At 37.3% G+C, this 22,621-nt stretch overlaps 1 protein-coding gene across 8 annotated transcripts in view; it reads right to left on the reverse strand.

The window, feature by feature from the left end:
* The window catches only part of DTNB (dystrobrevin beta), a 217,723-nt gene that overhangs the window by 107,561 nt on the left and 87,541 nt on the right, over window positions 1–22,621 (reverse strand). For all 8 annotated transcript variants that reach the window (XM_028099502.2, XM_088026349.1, XM_088026351.1 and 5 more), the window contains exon 9: window positions 5,597–5,721. In XM_028099502.2, the coding sequence (XP_027955303.1) occupies window positions 5,597–5,721 (125 nt within the window). The remainder of the gene's footprint in view (window positions 1–5,596; window positions 5,722–22,621) is intronic.

The raw sequence follows: 22,621 nt of genomic DNA on the forward strand, positions 1-22,621 counted from the left end.
CTGCTAGTCATGTATTTACACTTTAGTTATATTCTATATGTGTTTTGGATGCTTAATACTGAATTATTAACTTGTTGTTCATACAGCTAAAACCATTTATAGTCTAATGAAGTGGTTCCATAATTTGATCAGCTTCACCAGGAAACTTTTTCAAAAGATAGATTTCCAGGCCACCCCCAGAATAATGATTAGCTGACCTAACCCAGAATGAAAGTGACTTGGTAATCTCTACTTTTTAAAGCTGAGTGACCCTGACATCAGCCAAATCTGGGACCCAGTGACCTGTGAATATAGAAGAAAAATCTACAAAACAGAGAAACTCAAAGTTGAAAGGGACCTTAAAAGTTGTCTAGTCGGGGTGCCTGGGTGGCTCAGTCATTAAGTGTCTGTCCTCGGCTCAGGTCATGATCCCAGGGTCCTGGGATCGAGCCCCGCATTGGGCTCCCTGCTCAGCGGGGGTCTGCTTCTCCCTCTCCCTCTCCCTCTCCCCCTGCTTGTGTTCCCTCTCTCGCTGTGTCTCTCTCTGTCAAAAAATAAATTAAAAATCTTAAAAAAAAAAAAAAGAACATGTATAGAGTAATAAATACCAAATAAATGTTAGGGGCTACTCTATAGGGAGAGAAAGGGTAACGGGATTAGGAAAGACACAGGAAACCACAACTTTATCTACAATGTCTTATTAAAAAAAAAAAAAGACCCGAGGCATATATAATAAAATGATAAGAATCAATAAGAACAATTCAAGGTTCCAATTCTTAGCTCTCAGTCCTAGACTGAATTCATACCAAACTTCTAACAGAAACTGGAGATGGAGAGGGTTTAATACAGAGAGAAGAAGAAACCTGAGGTCCAAGTCCTCCTGCAACAAAGGAAATGAAGCCAAAAGATCAGGAATGCTCAGTAATTAGAGCTGCCTGGTGCCTCGGAAAGAGGGGAGAGGGGCTGCATTAAAAATAAGAGGACTGGTTAAAAGTCCACCTAAAAAAGCAGAACACCTCCTATCTCTTTCATTCCACTACCCAAAACCACACAGCCAAAGGCTCCTCTTTTCTAGGCCTGGTGAAAAACCAGAGGTTACTCGCTAGTGAAACTGACCAGAAAGTCTCTGAATTCAGCCACAGCAGGGAGATGCGGCTGAATTCGGACGGGAGAGATTAACTGCAGGTCTGCACTAAAATACCGGATTCCCCAACACACTTCCTCTGGTCGGGATATACATAACTTTTGACCAACAACTGTACCCTCAGTTTAAAGAAATTCTTACCCAGTCCATCAGGGAAACATCTGAAGTGTTTACTGCAGCATTTAATGTGGAGGCAGAGATCTGAAGGCAGCTACGTAGGGAGAACGGACAGGTAAAATCTGCATAGTGCCACCTGACATAAATTTTTTAAAACAATGTACAAAACACAACCTAGTTTTCAAGAATATATACTGGTAAAAAGACATACAATGAGCATATCAGAATGATTACCCCTGAGGAAAGGGTGACCACAGTGGGGCATGCAAATAAAGGGGAATTTTTAAAATATTACAGATAGCACAAAATAAGATAGTAGAAAAAAGTCCAATTATTATAGTAGTAATACTTTTATAACTGTAATAATGAAAGCCAATTTTACTTATGACTAATTATAATAACATTATAATAATACATTTATAAATGGAGAAAACTCGCCAGTTAAGACAAGTTGTCAGACTAGATTTTTAAAACCCAGCTTACAATTTACAAGAAGCATACCGAACACTTAAAGATACAGAAAAGTTAAAAGTATAAGGATGGGGAAAGTTCCACTAGGCACATACAAGCAAAAGACATTAAAAGATGTTTAGTGAATAAAATAGACTTGAGAACAAACAGATTAGGAATAAAGAGACTCACTAGATAAGAACAAATTTTCAATTTCCTAGTGAAATATGTATAGTTTTGAAGATATGAGCAACAGGATTAACAAACTTGACCTCGCTGATATACATTCATTCACTATGAACTCTAAACCATCAAACAAGCACAGAATAAACATTATTTTCATGCTTACAAGGAATATAATAAAAACTGGATCATATACTACATATAATAAGAATGTCAAAACAAATTTGAAAGAATTGAATAGTATGGACCACTTATTAGACCAAAATGAAATTAAACTAAAAATTAAAAACAAAAAGGCAACTAAACAATCCTCGTATGTTTGGCTATTAAGAAAGTATGCTGCTTGGGTGCCTGGCTGGCTTAGCTGATAGAGTGTGTAACTCTTGATCTCAGGGTTGTGAGTTCAAGCTCCATGCTGGTGTAGAGATTGCTTTAAAAAAAAAAAAGAAAATTAAAAAAACAAGAAGAAAAAAGAAAGTATAGTATTCCTAAAGAAGAATTCGTATCACAACTTTGAAAATATTTAGAAAAACAAAATTACATAAGAAAACTTGGACACTACTCAGAGAGAACTTAGAGAAATTCATAGCCTTAAATGCTTATATCAGGGGGAAAAGACCTGAAATGAGTAAGCTAATCATATCTTTAAAGAAGTTAGAAAGAGAGTAGCAAGATAAACCCAAAGAAACTGTAACAAAAGAAATAATAAAGATAAGGTTGGAAACAAATAATATTCAAAAATACAATGCATACAGTAAGAGAATCATCAAAACCAAAAGTTGGTCCTCTTAAAGTCCAATAGACTGGACAAACCTATGGCAGGATGTGTTCAAGGAAAAACCAAAGAGAGAGAAAAATGATAAATACATGAGAGTGGGAATTTAAAAGGGACATTAGCACACATACCATAGACAAACATTACGAACTTTGTGCCAATAACTTTGAAAATTCAAATGAAATTGACAAATTCTTACAAATATAAAATGTTCTAAAGTGACTCAAAAAGAAATAAAAATGAAGTCTTATAATTGTCTTTAAAAACAGAATTTACAGTTCAAAATTTTCCCACAAAGAAGGCTTTTGGCAGAAATAACATCATTGGTGAATTTCACCAAAAATTGAAGGAGCAAATAATTCCAATTTTAAATAAGTTCTTTCCAAAAAATATAAAAAGAGAGAATTCCCCTCAACTTTTTGAAGATAGCAAACTGGGCAGACTTTGTCCTAAAAACAAAATAAAAGAAAAAAAAAGGGAAATTACAGGACAATTTAACTTTTAAACATAGGCAAAATCTAGGCGAAACATTAGCAAATGAAAAACTAGCAGGGTATTAAAAGGAAAGTCAACTTATGTTTATTCCAGGAATGTATGGCTGTTTAAAAAAAATTCATATAATTCACTACATTAATAGAATAAAGGAACTCCCATGATCATGTCAAGGGAGAAAAGTCTGACAAAATTCCACATCCATTCATGACCCAAAAAAAGCACTCTTAGCAAACAAGGCATACAAAGGAAGCTCTTTTACCTGATCAACAGTTTCTACAAAACCTACATCAAATAACACACTAAATGAACGCTGAAAGCTGTCTTTCTGGGATTAGCAATAACAGAAGAATGCCTACCAAACTATTTCTATTCAATATTGCACTGGAGGTTCAGCCAGCGTACGAAGACCAAAAAAAAAAAAAAAAAAAAAAAAGGTCTGATTAATATCTAAAAGTACAGGAGTGGGAGGGAAAAAACTACCATTATTTGCAGGTGATACAATTATTTATAGGAAATCCAAAAACATCTCAGTACAAATTACTAGAATTAATGAGCACTTCAGGCAAGATGACTAGATAGTGGATTAAAATACAGAAACAATTTGCATTTGCACATACCAGCAATACACTGTTGAAAAACATAATTCAATGAAAATACCATTTTCATGACAGTATACATTTGCCAAAACTCACTGAATTGTACATTTGAAGTGGGTGCATTTTATCACATGTAAATTATATCTCAAAAAAACTGTAGGGAAAAAAAGGCACCATTTGCAACAGCAACAACAAATGTACAGAAGAATCTAAAAGTATGGAAGAATTAATCTAACATATATAATATCTTTCTAGGGAAAATTGTAAAGCTTTACTGAAAGGCACAAAGTGATATTTAAATAAATAGAAAGACATAGCTCATTCATGACATGGAAGACTTAATACTGTAAAGATGTCAATTCTCCCCAATTTGATCTTTAGATCCAATGAATCTCTGATCAAAATCCAAACAAAATTTCATGAGGGACTCAATAAGCTGATTCTAAAATTTATACGAAAGAGCAAAAAGCAAAGAATAGACAAGACACTCCTACTAAAAACATTACTTAATCCCTTATAGTAACTAAGATAGTATGATGTTGGCATAAGGATAGACAATTTGACCACAGGAACAGGAGAGCCCAGAACCAGACCACGCACATCTGGACACTTCATTTATGGCAACCGTGGCACTGTAGGTCAGTGGGGGAATGACAGATCATCCAATAAATGGCTCTGAAACAGGTTACTACTCAAATGCAAAGAGATCTCACACATCAAAAACCTAGACAGAGCACAAGGCAAGGAAGTGTGGGAGGATGTGCTACATTTTATGATGTTTTTCTGTATTATTAAATTTCTAATTTATATGTATGCATTATTTTAATAAAAGTCTTTCAAATTATTGAATGAGAAAGAAAATAAAAGATCAAGAACCCTAAGTGTTTTATATAGAGGTAAAAGAAAATAGATGTCTGCTCCAACAGAAAAACTTGTCAACACCCAATAAAGACTAATGATCAAAAACCTACTGACTTTGGGGCGCCTGGGTGGCTCAGTTGGTTAAGCATCTGACTCTTGATTTCAGCTCAGGTCATGATCTCAGGGTTGTGAGACTGAGTCCTGTGTTAGGCTCCTTGCTGGACATGAAGCCTGCTTAAGATTCTCTTTCTCTCTCTCCCTCTGCCCCCCTCCCCAAAACAAAACAAAACAAAACAAAAAATCCTACTGACTTTATCCAGGAGGACATGTAACATCACCATCTAATTCAGAGTGAAGAATCCAGTTTAGAGGCTGAATCTTAACGCTTGTTTCTCCTCCTCCTTACCCTTCCTCTTTCTCTACTTCTCTTTTTTGTTCCTGTCTGGCTTTCTCTCATTTAGCATGAATATTCAAAGAAAGTAAAAATAAAACACTAGTTTTATTTACAGAATACAATCTTATCTTTCCTAATTTTCTCTCAATACAAAGAAGCAAGTGAAGTCGATTTTCATTTCCATGCTGAACTAATTTTAAAAATAACTACGGGCATTATTGCTGCAGAGAAAAAATGACCTCTACCGATTTACGGAAGAACAAACAAAAAAAGGCAACCTTGCTAAAACCAGTTCATAATTACTCCTCAATATATTAATTAATGTTTCTGTTTGAGATCATTACTTAGGCTTTACATTACTTTTATTACATCATTATTATAATATATTACATTATATTACTTTAGGGCTCAGGAGCTAGGCTTCCATGTAAATATTTATGGTGACTTAAAGAAATGAAATCTTGAAGTCCTAAGTTCCCCAAAAGTAAAGTAAAAACCAGAAGGTTAAATGTTCATGTTAGGTGAAGTTGGCTTTGATCCAAAAGAATTCAGCAAGGTCTCCATTTCAGATAATCCACATCCAAATTCAGGCGTATACTTACACTATATTTGCAAGGTCAAGTGGTTTCTCTGGTTGCTCAGGAAAAACAGGATGCGGGGGTTCTCTGGTGGGTACGCACCCCAGAGATTTACTAATTGCATGGCTCAGCTTCTTTGCAGGGGATTTCTGTGTCAAAGTAGAAAATAAGGAAATAAAGTCAATCTTAAAAGAACGAAAAAGAATTTCAAAAAAACTTGGTGACAAGAACTGCAGAAAATATCTTTCGAAATAAAAGCTAAGATGCATTATAATCAACATTATTTAGCCTTATAGAAAGGAACCTACAGTTATTCCAAGGTCACTTGTGGTCCTTCATTTCTATGCTTACTCCCTCATTTCTACTATGCACTCTTAAGTTAATGTTAACTTTCCTTTTGAACATCTCTCTGTGCCCTTTGCATGAACTCTCTCTCTTTTGATGCTTCTGGATCATTTTTGGTAAGATGTTATAGTTAATTTCCCAATCAGAGTCAGAAATTTTTGCTGGACTAAAATACTAAAAGGCTAAGATAATGCTGAGAGCTCGTGGCTTTTGAATGTTAGCAAATTAGCTGACTAAGTCACATCCCAAAACATGCCTATTAAGAGAATATTCCCAAAATAAACGTGAGGCAGAACATTTGGTGCTAAGGGTCTGGCTATGTATACAGACACAGATGAGTGCCCTCACATTCACAGGCAGCATCAGACCCGTGACTATAAATTCAGATATGCTGAAGGTACAAGAATAAGTTGGCATACTAATACATTTCTCTGTAAGGTAGAACAATATACACCAAATCCAAAGACCAGTGAGTCTAAGATTTAACAGTAAATATGCACAAAAGTAAACAATATGCCACAATTAAGTTTTCAGAACATTCACATCGGAAACCCATACATAAAGGAGGCTCTTCATATACTGATATTATTGCCCACCCAATTTCCTGTAAATAACACGGATGTTGAGATTTCCTTAGAAGGATATTAACTGCAAAAAGGTGTAAATATTTCATTCTACTCACTCTGCAGTGTATTACCATATGTACCACTGAAAAACAGAACTTGTTTGCAGCTGTGTGCCTTATCAATACCACATCTCCACTTAACTTTTATATGCTTACATGTATTTAACACAAAATAAGCAAAACTCTCTTTGCCTTTAAGACTATGTAGGGCGGGGCGCCTGGGTGGCTCAGCCGTTAAGTGTCTGCCTTTGGCTCAGGTCATTATCCCAGGGTCCTGGGAGCAAGCCCTGCATTGGGATCCCTGCTCCGTGGGAAGCCTGCTTCTCCCTCTCCCACTCCCCCTGCTTGTGTTCCCTCTCTCACCGTCTCTCTCTTTCTGTCAAATAAATAAATAAAATCTTAAAAAAAAAAAAAAAAGACTATGTAGGGAAAGACAGGGGGCCTGGGTGGCTCAGTCAGTTAAGTATACGACTCTTGATTTTGGCTCAAGTCATGATCTCAGGGTCATGGGATCAGGCCCCACGTCGGGCTCTGTGCTTAGCATGGAGCCTGCGTAAGACACTCTCCTTCTCCCTCTCCTCACCCTGCTCTCTCTGGCTCGCTCGCCCTAAAATTAATCTTTAAAAAAAAGACTATGTAGGGAAAGTTAATACCTTGTTTATAATACAGACTGAATAATATCAATTTCTTTTTTTTTAAGATTTTATTTATTTATTTGAGAGAGAGAAAGAGAGAGAGAACATGGGGGCGGAGCGGTGAGAGGGAAAAGCAGGCTCCCTGCTGAGCAGGGAGCCCAATGCGGGACTCGATCCTAGACTCCAGGATCATGACCTGAGCCGAAGGCAGTCGCTTAACCACCTGAGCCACCCAGGCACCCTGAATAATATCAATTTCTCCAGAAACTTTATATTGGCTCCAAATCACCTACCACTAACACCTTCAACACATTAAATTCTGGGCAAAATCTAAATGTAATCTAATTTCCTAAAAATCATATAAAGCTAAGCAAAGCAGAAACTCTAAACATTCCAAGTGCTCTCCATATCCTCCTTTTGCAGGACGTTGTGCTGAAATGTGACTTGATCCTCCCCTCTGTTTTCTACACTGCCCCCAGACCTCATGTCACACTTTTCTGCCTGACACCTTTCAAAGGCTGATAATCACTTATAGAATAAGATCTAAATGCGCACCATCACAGTCCATACAAAAGCCTTCATATCTGGCTCCCACCTCTCCTCACACTAGCATCAATGACGAGCTGCTCAATTAGTCCAAACGCCATGTTCTCGTAGGTCTCTGTACCTTGGCATGGGCCTTTCTGAGGTTGCCCTTTGCCAGTCTATTTTTCTGTAAGTTTTCTGCTCAGCTCTCAAGACTACTTGCAAGGCTTGCCCTGGGCAGACTTTCCTCCTGGCTCCATAAGTCAGAGACCACCTTTCCCAGCTACCCATTTACAGTGGACATATTTCCACTGTTGCGTTTACGTTATGGTGCACTTTTTAATTTACGTGCCTATATCTGTGAAACTGGCATTCCTGAAAGGTAGAATCTACGTCTTACTCATCTTTATAGCCCCAGAATCTGTCCTATAACAGAGTATGTTATTTGTACAATTTGCCTAGATGAATTTTCTAGATTGCCTTTTCCTGACCAAACCACATAAGCTTATTTTTTGAGTTACAACACAAGTAGGAGACAAGGACATCAGAGAATACCTTGATTCACCTTTACAACTAAATGCTACATCTGTAACCCATGTATTAATTTCATGACATTTTGCTGTGTCTGAGAACCAGCTGGGCCATTAATTCATGCAGTCTATGTGAGACGGATTATCACAGAGACTTTAGCCGCATCCTGGGCACAAACAGCCATGAATTCATGTGTATATTTTATAATAAAATTATAAATTAAATTAAAATAATTACATGACTATTAAAATAATGTTTCCCTTTGTATCACCTTATAATCTCTAGCAGTATGCTTGTAATGCTTTTGAAAATAGTCAAGGTTCAAGATCAGATCCAACTCTGAGTCTCAAAAATAAAGATAGAAAGGTAAAATTAAAACATTAAAATCAATTCCAAAGAATTAGAACCTATCAAGAGTTCTGATATGCACAGAAAGGGAAAAACACTGAGAATAAATATATATAGGAATTAGAATATTAACTGGGGTAGGACCAGACCAAAAAGGATATATTACTCTGAAAATTTCAAAGACAATGCATTCAACTAGGTTATCTAAATATGTAAATAAATGACTTCCTTAAAAAGATATCAAAGAGTAAATTAGGATATGGACCTGAAGTGAATTTTGCTACCTAGTTAGTTTAGGAGGCTAAGATTAACAAAACCTGTAAGCATGAATCCGAAAACAGCTAGAAGCTCCAAGACAGGGACATTATCTCTCTGGCTCCTGGGCCCCTAGCACAATGCTCAGGACTTGGCAGTCAGTCACTAAATATTTACAGAAGTGAGGAAGTAAGAAAGGCAGCCCAGGTGCAGGGACTGGTGCCTTCCACACCTCGTTTAAGCCACTCTGCCAGAGATACCATTTTATGTCTCTGTACCTTTCCCGTCACTTGGACTCTCAAACTAATAAACATATGGAGAGGCCCTAACCTGAAAAAGGACATCTCCTCCCAACACACTCTTAGGTGATGATTTGCAAACTTCGTGCATTTTTAATAATCCACATTACCTAATTTCAAAACATGTCCTACCATCTCTTAAAAATACTACAGGTTACAGTTTTTAAAAACTATGTCAGAGGGTATAAAATGTGTATATGCAGTTTAAAAAGTTATAAAACAAATACCCACCTACCCACTCTTCTGCCTGAGAAACAGAAATAAGGCAGTTACTCAGAAGCGTGAAGCTTGCTGTGGGATCTTATGCTAACAGCCCCCTCCCCCACTGCCCCTGCTCCTCTCCTGGTAACCTAGATCCTGGATTTTGTGTTAATCATGTCTTTGATTTTATATTTTAGCAATTATGTATAAATAATACATGGCTTAATACATGTTTAAAATCTATATAGACAGATATATTTTTCTGCAACTTGCTGCTTTCACTTAAAATTATGTTACAAATCATCCATATTGATATATGTAACCATAAGTCATACATTTTTTCACCAACTGATTGTATTTCATTGCTTAATTACATCGTAATTTATATATCCATTCCACTGCTGATGAACATTTGGGTTGTTTCCATTTTTCCCTCATTCACAATGTCGCTATAAACTTTCTTCTCCTTGTCTCCTGGTGGCCATGTGTAGGAGTTACATCAGAGTGGAAATGCACATTCAATCTTACCAGGCACTGTCAACTTGTTTTTACAAAGTGGTTACACTAATTTCCACTCCATCAGCTGTGTGAGAGACTTCCTAAATCTCCACATTCTGGCTAACCCTTATTATTGTCAGATATTTTAACATTTGCCAATCTAGTGGGTGATAAACGGTAATGTGGTTTTAATTTGCGATTCCCTGATCGCCAAAAAGATTGAGCATCTTTTCCAATGTTTATGAGCCATTTGGGTTTCTTCTTCCTCTGTGAAATGCCTATTCCTGTCTATTCCTGTCTTTGGTGTAATGTTTCACCGGGTTGCCTTTCTCTTACTGATCTGTAAGAGTTTTTCTTTTTTTTCCTTAAAAGATTTTATTTATTCATTTGAGAGAAGGAGAGAGCACGAGCTGGGGGTGGGGCAGAGGAAGAGGGAGAAGCAGACTTCTGGCTGAGCAGGGACTCTGGATCATGACCTGGATCATGACCTGAGCAGAAGGCAGACACTTAACTGACTGAGCCACCCAGGCGCCCTGTAAGAGTTCTTTATATTTTTTGTATTTTAACCCTACTGAGGTTATGTCTCACAATTAACTCCTACTTTAAGGCTTGTTTTTGAAGAACAGAAATCTTTACCATAACAGTAGTCCCAATTTATTAATCTTCTCCTTTATATTGTGTTTTTTATATCTTAAGAAATGTTTCTTCCCTGAGTCATATAGTCTCCCACATTGTCTTCTAAAGTTTTAGTTTTTCTTTTATATTTAATTTGAATCTACTTAGAACTGGTTTTTTTTATAGGTATAAGAATCCAATTTTATTCTTTATAATCAATTGCCACAGGATCATTTAACAAATTAATTTGTTTTCTACTCAATATTTCATTTCTATCTCTGTACAGTGTAACAGGGATTTAATTGTAGCTTCCTCGTATCTTCTCAGGTAGTACCTTATATTCTTCTTTAGGAGTGTCTTCATTATTTCTGACCCTCTGAATTTCCTCGTAAGTTTTAAAATGAGTTTATCATTTACCACAAAACATCCTGTGCGATTTCAATGGAACTCATCAGTTTTGGAGAGAAATGACATCTTTATATATTGAACATTCCTTTCATCAATGTGTTCATCTTCTCATATATTTAAGCCTTCTTTAATGTCTTTCAGTAAAGTTAAACCTTGTCCATAAAGGATCTATACATCTCTCTTACTCACGTCTAGTTATTTTATACATAAATTTTGTAACCAGCAACCCTGCTCTCATTTTACTTTATTTTTAAGAATTATAATAAGGGGTGCCTGGGTGGCTCAGTCGGTTAAGCATCTGACTTCTGCTAAGGCCATGGTCTCAGGGTCCTGGGATCGGCCCTGCAGGGGAGTCTGCTTCTCCCTCTCCCTCTGCCCCTCCCCTGCTCATGCTCTCTCTCTCTGTCAAATAAATAAAATCTTTAAAAAAGAAAAGAATTGTACTAAGACATACATAAAATACATACACAGTTCAGTAAAATGTATTTACATTGTGCAACCAACCTCCAAAACTTTTTCATCTTGCCAATCTGAAACTCTATATTCGTTAAACAACTCCTCATTTCCCCTTCCCCTGGGCCCCTGGCTACCACCAGTCCACTTTCTGGTTCTATGAATTTTACTACTTTAGATAACCTCATTAAGTAGAATCATACAGTATTTGCCTTTTTGTGACTGGCTTCTATAACTTAGAATAATGTCCTCAAGGTTCATCCATGTTGGAGCATGTGTCAGAATTTCTTTCCTTTGTTAGGGTTGAATAATATTCCATTGTATATGTATACCACATTTTGTTTATCCATTCATCCATCAATGGACACTTGAGTTGGTTCCAAGTTTCAGCTACTGTAAATAATGTTATTATGAACATGGGTGTATAAATATCTCAAGACAATATTTTCAATTCTTTTGGTATATGCCCAAAAGTAGAATTGTTGGTAATTCTATCTTTAATTTTTTAAGAAATCTCCATATTGGTTCCCATAGTGGCTGCACCATTTTACAGTCTACCAAAGATGGGTTCCAATTTCTCTACATACTCGCCAACACTTTTTCCTTTTTTAAATAGTAACCATCCTAATAGGTGTAAGGAATATCTCACTGAACTTTTATTTGCACTTCCCTAATGATTAGCGATGTCACTTATCTTTTCATATGCTTGTTAGCCATTTTTATATCATCTTTGGAGAAATGTCCATTCAAGTCCTTAACCCATTTTTCAATTGAGTTACTTGTTTTTTTGTTGTTGAGTTACAGTTCTTTCTATATTCTGGATATGAACCCCTAATCAGATACACAATATGCAAATATTTTCTCCCACTCCATCATCTGCCTTTTCACTATGTTCTGTTTGTGTCCTTTGATGCAGAGAAGTTTTTAACTCTACTGATTTATCTGAAGATTCTTTCAGACTTCCTACACTGACAAGTCATCTTCAAATAATGACAATTTTATTTCCTTTCAATTCAAGTACCTTTTCTTTTCCGTATTATGCTGCTTAGGACTACCAATGAAATGTTAAATGGAAGTGGTGACATCAAGCTTCTTTGTTTAGTTTAGAATCTTAAATAATTTCAACATTTCACCAGTAAATATAATGGATGCTATCAGTTTTTATAAATATATTAGGTTGCTAAGGTTTTTTGTTTTAAAGGTTGTTGGGTTTTTTTTTGGTGTGTGGTGTGTGTGTGTACTTAAGTTATCAACCTATATATTGGGTTTTAGTAAATGTCTTATGTAAGTCTTTTGAGGTGATTATATGAACTTAATCCATCAATCTATGAATTGGTTAGGTTATAATAATTTATCTTTAATTGCTGGAATAAAACGAGTTGTGGTCCTGGTGTATTACCTTTTGTGTATACTGCTAGATTCAGTTTCACAGTATTTTCTTTAGGTTTTCATTTCTGTTCATGAAAACAGCTTGTAATTTTCCTTTCTTGCTGAAGGTTATGCTAGCCTCAAAAATGAAATTGGATTGCTCATTATTTTTTCTGGAATCTGGGAAGTTTTACATAATCCTGGAATTCATCTTTTCTTTGAATGCTTGTTGAAATTTGTATCAAGTCATTCAGGCCTGATTGATTACTTTGTAAAGCTTTTATGCTGCTAATTCAAATTCTTTAATGATTATACTATTTGGGTTTTTTATTCCACCTTGAACCAGTTTTGGTAAGTAAGGTTGTTCTAGGAATTTGTTCATTATCAACTAAGCTTTCAATAACCAATCTACTGGTTTTTTTCTTGTCATCTCTCTGTTAATTGATTCCTAAGCCAGATGCACTATAGTCACAGAACATAGTCTATATGATACTAATTCTCCTTTAAGGCTTCCTTAATGTGGTCGATTTCTTGTGTGTGTTTGAAAAGAATGTGTAATCATTAATTATTGGGTACATTCAAATTTTATATAGTCTGTTTTTTTTTGTCTAATGATTCTAACAATTGTTGAGAGAAGTGTGTTCAAGTTATCATTTTAATAATGTATTTTTCAACTTATTGTGCCCCTATTATTATTTATGTATTTTATAGCTACATTAGTAAATGTGTATTTCTGTGGAATTGTTAACTGCATCTTTTTATCTCTGGCAAACTATCTCTGGTAAAAAAATTTTTATTGTGACCAAATATACATAGTGTAAAATACCATTTTGGCCTCTCTAGTAAAGATTTTTGCCCTGATTTCTATTTTCTGAGATTAATAAAGTTTCACTAAATTTCTTTTGGTTGGTACTTTGCCTGGTATGTCCTTTTTTATCCTTAACGTTCAAACTTTTTCTTTCTTTTTTCTTCCTGTCTCTTATAAACAGCCTAAGTCCAATTTTTTAAAATATCCACTTGAAAACTGCTTTTTATCTGAAAAATTTAATTTACTGACTACTAATATACTTTTACTTATTTCTATAGCTTATTATATCATTGTTTTATTATTTATTTCATTACCTTCCCTATATCTTTATCTTTTTTTTTCCCCTCCCCAGACCCCTATCTTTATCTTTTCATACTTTTGTAGGTTTTATTTTTCTCACTTTGTTTCCCTTTTTTGGCAATCATACTTTTTTTTTTTTTTTAGATTTTATTTATTTATTTGACAGAGAGAGAGAGATAGTGAGAGCAGGAACACAAACAGGGGGAGAAGCAGGCCTCCCGCCAAGCGGGGGAGCCCGACGCGGGGCTCAATCCCAGGACCCTGGGATCACAAACCAAGCCGAAGGCAGACGCTTAACGACTGAGCCACCCAGGCACCCCGGCAATCATACTCTTTGAGTGTACTCTTCTAGTGGTTCCTTTCTGTTGCTTTTTCCTGAACTGGGAGCAACGGTTAAGAATGTGGTGTCACGGGGCGCCTGGGTGGCTCAGTCGTTAAGCGTCTGCCTTCGGCTCAGGTCATGATCCCAGGGTCCTAGGATCGAGCCCCACATCGGGCTCCCTGCTCAGCAGGGAGCCTGCTTCTCCCTCTCCCACTCCCCCTGCTTGTGTTCCCTCTCTCGCTGTGTCTCTCTCTCTGTCAAATAAATAAATAAAATCTTAAAAAAAAAAAAAAAAGAATGTGGTGTCACATACCTGACAGGGGCTTTGCACACAAAAGCTCATTTAGCCCTCCCAATAGTCTAATGAATTAGACTATTAGAGTCTCAATTTGAATAGGTGCAGAAACTAAAGCTTGTATAAACTATGTGTGTCTTTTCACAGTACAACAAGCCCCTCCACAGGTGAAATTACTCAGAGAAAGAACACATAGGGATTAAGAGAGACAGCACAGGATGGTGAGACGTTCTTGCAAGGAGTCAGGAACAGACTGGGGACACCAAGTACCACAATGGAGGTCACGAAGGGGAAACCTGGCTGAGTCAGAGATGGAGACACAGAGTTTCCAAATGAGGGGCAGACTCCAAGGCAGGGAGCGAGATGTGCCTTGTGCCTTTACGGCCACACTGGGTGCTCCTCCGCCAGGGCTAAAATTCACTTTCCTCAGACAACCATGGACCAGGCACTAAGATACTCTGAAAAAATGTTTTGTTGAGCTCAGATGATGGTATTTTCAATCAGCCTCAAGCTAACTGCTGCCCAGCACAGGGTTCAGCTCAGGGCACATGCTGACAGGCCCTGACACTCGGGAGCACAACAACCTAATGGAAAAAGCTCAGGATTGGTGCCTCAGAGGCCATTCCTGTCATGTTCACTTCAAATTACTCTCTCTGAGTCCATCATCCTGAGCTCCAAGCCACCATTGAGGGGATCCAAGCAGAAACATAAGCCCACTAAATCCTCAGACAAGCCAGGAACCTCCACTATTTTAAGATGAATACTTACTGCAATCTTAATTAGCATCTATATTCTCATCCTCTAATTTAAAATCCTTTACCTCTACTCATGCCTCAACTACATTCATGTCATAGTTGACTAGTTCTCTACCTGCATGTTATTTTAAACCCACTGAAATTAGTCAATTATTATTTTATACATGATGCTTATTTACATTTACCCATGCTTACCAATTCCACTGTGCACCATTTCTTCTTGGTATCCCATTTCTTCCTTGTTGCTTCAATTCATTTTTTCCCCCAAAGTATGTATCTTATTATTCCTTCAGCAATGGTCTATGGGTGGTAAAATCGCTAAGACTTTTTCCAAAAACAGATCTTTTTTCTTCTCTGCTCTTGAATAGATTAGCTAAGTACAGAATTCTAGGTTGATCTTTTGGTTCTATCCTTTTAATTGCCTTTCACATTTTCCATTTCCCTATATCTGTGTTCAATATTCTATATCCTGGTTAATTTCCTCAGATGTTTTCCTTTCCCTAATTTTTGCTGTAGCTGTCTCTAATTTGCTACTTTGCCCCTCTTTAACCTTAATATTTTTTTATTTCTAGAAGTTCAATTTGGTCCTTTTCATATTGACTTGTTCCTTTCTAAAATGTCACTATCTCTAAATGTACTTTAACTTTTTAAAGATTTATTTGAGAGAGAGTGTGTGAACGCGGTGGGTGGGGGAGAGCAGGGGGAGAGGGACAAGCAGACTCTGCACTGAGCATAGAGCCCAACGCAGGGCTCTATCTCACAACCATGAGATCATGACCTGAGCCGAAATCAAGAGTCCAACACTTTACCAACTGAACCACCCAGTCGCCCCTTTAACTTATTAAATGTAGAATTTTCTAAAGTTATTGGCACACTAAAGCTGCTATTTGTTGATTCCCTTGCTGATCATTTCATAAGTGAGCTTGCAATTTTTGATAATGAGTTCACTTTTAGCAGGGATTGCTTTTTTTTTAATTTTATTTTATTGTGTTACGTTAATCACCATACATCATTAGTTTTTGATGTGGTGATCCATGATTCATTATTTTCGTATAACACCCAGTGCTCCATGCAGTATGTGCCCTCCTTAACACCCATCACCTGGCTAACCCATGCCCCCACCCCCTCCCCTGTAAAACCCTCAGTTTGTTTCTCAGAGTCCATAGTCTCTCATGGTTCATCTCTTCCTCCGATTTCCCCCCAACACTTCATATTTCCCTTCCTTCTCCTAATGTCCTCCATGCTGTTCCTTATGTTCCACAAATAAGTGAAACCATATGATGATTAACTTTCTCTGCTTGACTTATTTGACTTATTAGCATAATCTCCTCCAGTCCCATCCGTGTTGATGTAAAAGTTGGGTATTCATCCTTTCTGATGGCTGAGTAATATTCCATTTTATATATGCAGCCACATGCAGAAGAATGAAACTCAACCATTCTCTAACACCATACACAAAGATAAACTCAAAATGGATGAAAGACCTCAACGTGAGACAGGAATCCATCAAAATCCTAGAGGAGAACATAGGCAATAACCTCTTTGACATCGGCCACAGCAACTTCTTTCAAGATACATCTCCAAAAGCTAGTTAAACAAAAGCAAAAATGAACTTTTGGGACTTCGTCAAGATAAAAAGCTTCTGCACAGCAAAGGAAACAGTCAACAAAACAAAGAGGCAACCCACAGAATGGGAGAAGATATTTGCAAATGACACTACAGATAAAGGGCTGGTATCCAAGATCTATAAAAAACTCAAACTTAACACCCAAAAAACAAATAATCAAGTCAAAAAATGGGCAGAAGACACGAACAGACACTTCTCTGAAGAAGACATACAAATGGCTAAAAGACACATGAAAAAATGCTCATCATCATTAGCCATCAGGGAAATTCAAATCAAAACCACACTGAGATACCACCTTACACCAGTTAGAATGGCAAAAATTGACAGAGCAAGAAACAACAAATGTTGGAGAGGCTGTAGAGAAAGGGGAACCCTCTTACACTGTTGGTGGGAATGCAAGTTGGTACAGCGACTTTGGAAAACAGTGTGGAGGTGCCTCAGAAAATTAAATATAGAGCTACCCTATGACCCAGCAATTGCACTCCTGGGTATTTACCCCAAAGACACAGATGTAGTGAAAAGAAGGGCCATATGCACCCCAATGTTCATAGCAGCAATGTCCACAATAGCCAAACTGTGGAAAGAGCCGAGATGCCCTTCAACAGATGAATGGATAAAGAAGATGTGGTCCATATATGCAGCAGGGATTGCTTTTTGTAAGGGAGTCCCATTTGTACCCTCTCTGGGCCAGTGGAGTATTTCTAGTTCCTCTTTTTCAAGGAGGCTGCCATTCTAAAGTCCCAGCCTTTACAAAAATATCAGTTCTACTCATTCTTAATGGATCCACATTAGATTTCCCATGCTATGGGGGCACTAAACCCCAACCACTGGCCTAAATCCAGTGTCCAGTTTGGTAAGTCCATGTTGCTCTCTCGGCTGATTCAAGTTACAACTTAATAAAAGTCATCTTCTATTTTACAACCAATATTTATTTAGGTATAACATTGTTTTCCTGTTTTCTCTGCTTCCTCTTTTCTCTTGTATCCCATTCTTACCTTCTTGGTTCATTTTTTTTTCCTACTGCAGTGCATCTTTGAATTAGTTCTTTCAGCAAAAGGCTGTCAAAGTTCTTCAAGTCTGAAAATGTTATTATAGTGTCCTCACTGTTGAAAGACAGTTTGGTGGGGGAGAGAATTTTCAGTTCCAATTTATTTTCTCTCAGCATCTTGAAGACATTGTGTTACTGTTTTCTTAACACTGGCAATTAAGTCTAATATCTTTTGGACTCTCAGTCTTTTCCATCTGGTGTCTCCTAGGAATTTCTCTTCATCGTTATCACTGCGATATATATAGGTGCTGTTTTTGTATTGTCTCTTTTTAAAATTATTCTTCATGACAGTTAGTAGGCTCTTTCTACCTAAGGGCTCACACTTCTCAGCTCATTCTCCTCACTTGCAACTCCTATTGAATAAATATTGTAACTTCCACATGGTCCGAAATGCTTCAACCTTTGTTTCAAACTCTTAGGACTCTTGATGCTGAGCTTTGAGAGAATTTCTCACCTTGTTTTAGTTCATTAATTTGTTCTTTAGCTATATCCAGTTTGCTATAGCCTATCCAATGAGCTTGTTCTACAACCACATTCTTCATTTTCATTATTGTTGACCATTTCATAATTTCTGCTTCCTGTATTAAGCATGGAAGTTGGGCGCCTGGGTGGCTCAGTTGTTAAGTGTCTGCCTTCGGCTCAGGTCATGATCCCAGGGTTCTGGGATTGAGCCCTGCATCGGGCTCCCTGCTCCATGGGAAGCCTGCTTCTCCCTCTCCCACTCCCCCTGCTTGCGTTCCCTCTCTCACTGTGTCTCTCTTTGTCAAATAAATAAATAAAATCTTTTAAAAACAAAAAGGCATGAAAGTCTATCCCTGGTCCTCTAAGGAAATTAAATTGACCGATTTTTAAAGTGTCTTTCTCATTGCTCTACTTGCTAAAGTGTAGTTCTCCTATTTATATTTCACTGTGCTAGGTGTCCTCTGGGTTTTCATGGTTGTTGGCCATGCAAACATCTCCCACAGGACTGTTCAGTCACCATCTTAGCCAGCAGTGGCCTTCTGGCCAGGACACCTCATGTTGAATCTGTTTTAACAAAGAAGGCAGAGCAGATCCTGGGTCGCGGCAGTAGTGATGACCTCAAACAGGCAGTGTGAGCAGCTCCTTTCTGCAACTTCTCATTTAATATATACCTCCTTTGGTTAAAGATGTCTTATGGCTTCTGGTCTGGAACATTCCTTTTGTTTTCCATCTTCAAAGGGCATTTATTCATCTAACTTAAAGTTTTATCATTTCTATGGGTCTGGTGCAGAAGGAGAAAGAGGTAGTATTTGTCTGGTCAACCATCTCAAAACTGGATCTTTTATTTAACTATCATCTCTCCGCATTCTCTTCACGTTCTTTCTGTAACTCTTATTAGATGGCAATCCTCCATTTATCCTCCATGTCTTAGTTTTCTTTTCTATTACTTTATCCTTTCATGATGGGCTTAGGGACACTTCTCTGCTCTAGTGTCCAGCTCACAAATTTGCTCTTCAGCTGGAAACACTGTCAATTAGGCCATCTAATGAATCTCACTTTGATAATCAAAATTTTAATTTCCCGGGTCAATATTTTTGGTAGATAAAATAAGTGAAATCTCTCTCCAAGGTTTCAACTATACATATTGTAAAATCTAGTTCTATTTATTCTATTAATTCTATGTGTGAGACAAATTATTCTGTTATCTCCTCTGCATGTTTGTGTTCCTCTTGTTTTTGGTGATGTTCAGCGAAGTGCTCATCTTTGGGGCACCTGGCTGGCTCAGTCAGTAGAGCATGCAACTCTTGATCTCAGGTTTGTGAATTCAAGCCCCACAATGGGTGTGGAGCCTACTTGAAAGGAAGGAAGGAAGGAAGGAAGGAAGGAAGGGAGGGAGGGAGGGAGGGAGGGAGGGAGGAAGAAAAGTGCTCATCTTTGTCATCAAGACCCTTTCACACAGTCTTTCCATGTGCCCTGCCTACTCAGAGGGGAGGAGTGTTTTAGTGACAGTGAAGGAGGGACAGGAGGTACTACCTCATGGAAAAGATTAGTACCTAGTCTTCTGAGCATGGGAGCTTCTTGTTCTCCTAGAATTCATCAAGCACCTGGAACTCAGCCCTGTCTCTCCAACCCCAGTTCCTACGGACACTTCACCTGCCGAGACACCTCCATCACCATGCAACAGTACCAAAGTCACTCTTTCACTTGCTCTGAGAACTTCAAAGCTCCCTATAACAACCACTTCCAAATGGAAGTAGACGCTGTTCTAGATGCTATTCTTATCCTGAGCCACAATACTTTCTTAACCTTGTTTTGGACCAAGGTTTTCTTTTGCAAACAGATCCCATGTGCTTTTCGTGGGGATTCTTCATGATCTAAGGCCTACCATCGGTTTTCCTTTCTTCCCCCCTCTAGTATACTTGCAGATTATTTTTAAAATTCTAATGTATCATTTCTAAATATTTGGGACAAGAAGGAAAAGCTATAGCAGGTCCTCAGTCCACCACCTTGAAATGGAATTCCCATTTTTTTTTAAAGGCGTTTTGTAATATCTCTTGTGATATATTACTTTTGGCATTCAGAATAACTGCTTTAGAAAGTAAAAAATTCAAATTGCTAAGCTCCAGTTTAACTTAATTTGTAAAACTATAATTTTGATTGATTAATGTACGAGAGAAATGTAATCCATGTAATTTTTGTTACTCTTCCAAGATTTAAGAGTATTAGCTCTCTAACAGTTATGAAAATGTGGTTAGGTAGGATAAAATGTAATTAGTTCACATATGGCTTCTGAAATATGCTTATAAGTTACAACAACCGCTTAACCCACAAAAAAGGAACCACTGCTCTTCCCATTGGTCCAACAATAGATGAGGTAAGAGCTGCATAAAGAACAGCAGTATCTTGGATTGAGCAGCAAATAGCTTCAGCTCCTCTTTCAGGTGAAAAAGAAAACAGATTTTCAAGAATTCAACATCGACAGACTGACATTCCTAGATATGCCATGATGGCCAACGGAGTATTTATGGTTCCCCACATACCAACACTGGGGGTGACAGTGGCACTCTTGAAGCACAAACAATTGCTACATTAATGCAGGTAAATTAAAACTGAAAAAGTTGTCTCCACAATAGCCAAACTGTGGAAAGAGCCAAGATGCCCATTGACAGATGAATGGATAAAGATGTGTATATATACACAATGGACTATTAACCGTCAGAGAGGATGAAATCTTACCATTTACATCGATGTGGATGGAATTGGAGGGTATTAGGGTATTATGCTGAGCGAAATAAGTCAATCAGAGAAAGACAATTATCCTATGGATTCACTCATATGTGGAATATAAGAAACAGTGCAGATGAGCATAAGGGAAGGGAGGGAGAACTGAATGGGAAGTCATCAGAGACGGAGAAAAACCATGAGAGACTCTTAACTCTAGGAAACAAACTGAGGGTTGCTGGAGGGGAGGTGGGTGGAGGAATGGGGTAACTGGGTGATGGACATTAAGGAGGGTGCATGATGTGATGAGCACTGGGTATTATATGCAATTGATGAATTACTGTACACTACATCTGAAACTAAGAATGTACTATATGTTGGCTAATTGAATTTAAATTAAAAGAAAAAACTGAAAAAGTTGTGAATGCATATAGACAAAAACACAGTTCAAGGCCAAACTTTGCTCCTAACTGAGTTGTCCTATTGAGTTGGCCTAAGTGGATGAAGCCTTCAATTTTGTTTGGGAGTTGACACCCTTCACAGTATACACAACAGTGAAAAATGCTGCACTGAGTAGTGGATTGCCCTGTAAGACAACAGTCTGATCCCATGGATAGAACTTTCTTTCTCTGTAGCTTTAACTGGCAGTTCATAGTCCCATCTTCTTCAAACAATATGTTAAGAGTTTTGCTGCTCCATGAGAGAATTAAAAGTAATATATTCCTTATAAATGAAGATATAGATAAAGAGCAAAGCTCATACACTGCTGGTGGAAGTATACAGAGGTAAACCCACCCTGGAAAGTAATTTTGAAATATCTAGTAAAAGTGAAGATGCACAATGCCCTTGAACCAGGAATTCCACTCCTAAAAACATACCCTAGAAAAGCTTCACACTGCACAAGATGACCTGTACTAGAAAATCAGAAACAAGTTGAATGTCAGTCAATAGGAGAATAAATCAAATGTGGTATATTAACAGAACTGAATTCTAAATGGCATTGAAAATAACCACATCAACACAGAGACCATTTAAAAAACAATGTAGGTAAAAAGAAAGCTGCGGAAAAAATATATATGCACTATGATGCTACTTTGATAATGTTTAAAAATACAAGAAACGATGCTATATATTAATAGTTACATTCATGTGTATAACAAAAAATACAAAAAATATGAATGGAAATACTAAACACCAAAATCAAAACAGAGGTTCTCATTGAGGAGAAAGGAGAATGGGATGTATTACAGACTTCTTTCCGTATCTGTACACAAAAATTGATTTCACTTATTTTGACTGATCCATATACAGAATTCCATGGGTAAAGTTATGTACATACCATAACAAATTTAACCATTTTGCTACTGTTGGATATTTTAGCCATTTCCTTTTCTGGGGGGGTAGCTTATGACAAATAATGCTGATATGATAGCCTCATACTGACATCCTAATACACTTAGTACAAATGTTTTTATGAAAGAATTCCTAGATGGGGAATTGTTGGGTCAAAGGTTATATTCATTTAAAATTTTATTTTTCAAATGTATCCATTCACACTCCTGCCAAGAATCTTCTAGAATACTCTCCTCCACATTCCTTCCAGAA

This window comes from Eumetopias jubatus, unplaced genomic scaffold, assembly GCF_037043125.1.
Source record: "Eumetopias jubatus isolate StellerSeaLion01/CBP00866 unplaced genomic scaffold, mEumJub1_p1.0 scaffold_9, whole genome shotgun sequence".
NCBI lineage: Eukaryota > Metazoa > Chordata > Mammalia > Carnivora > Otariidae > Eumetopias > Eumetopias jubatus.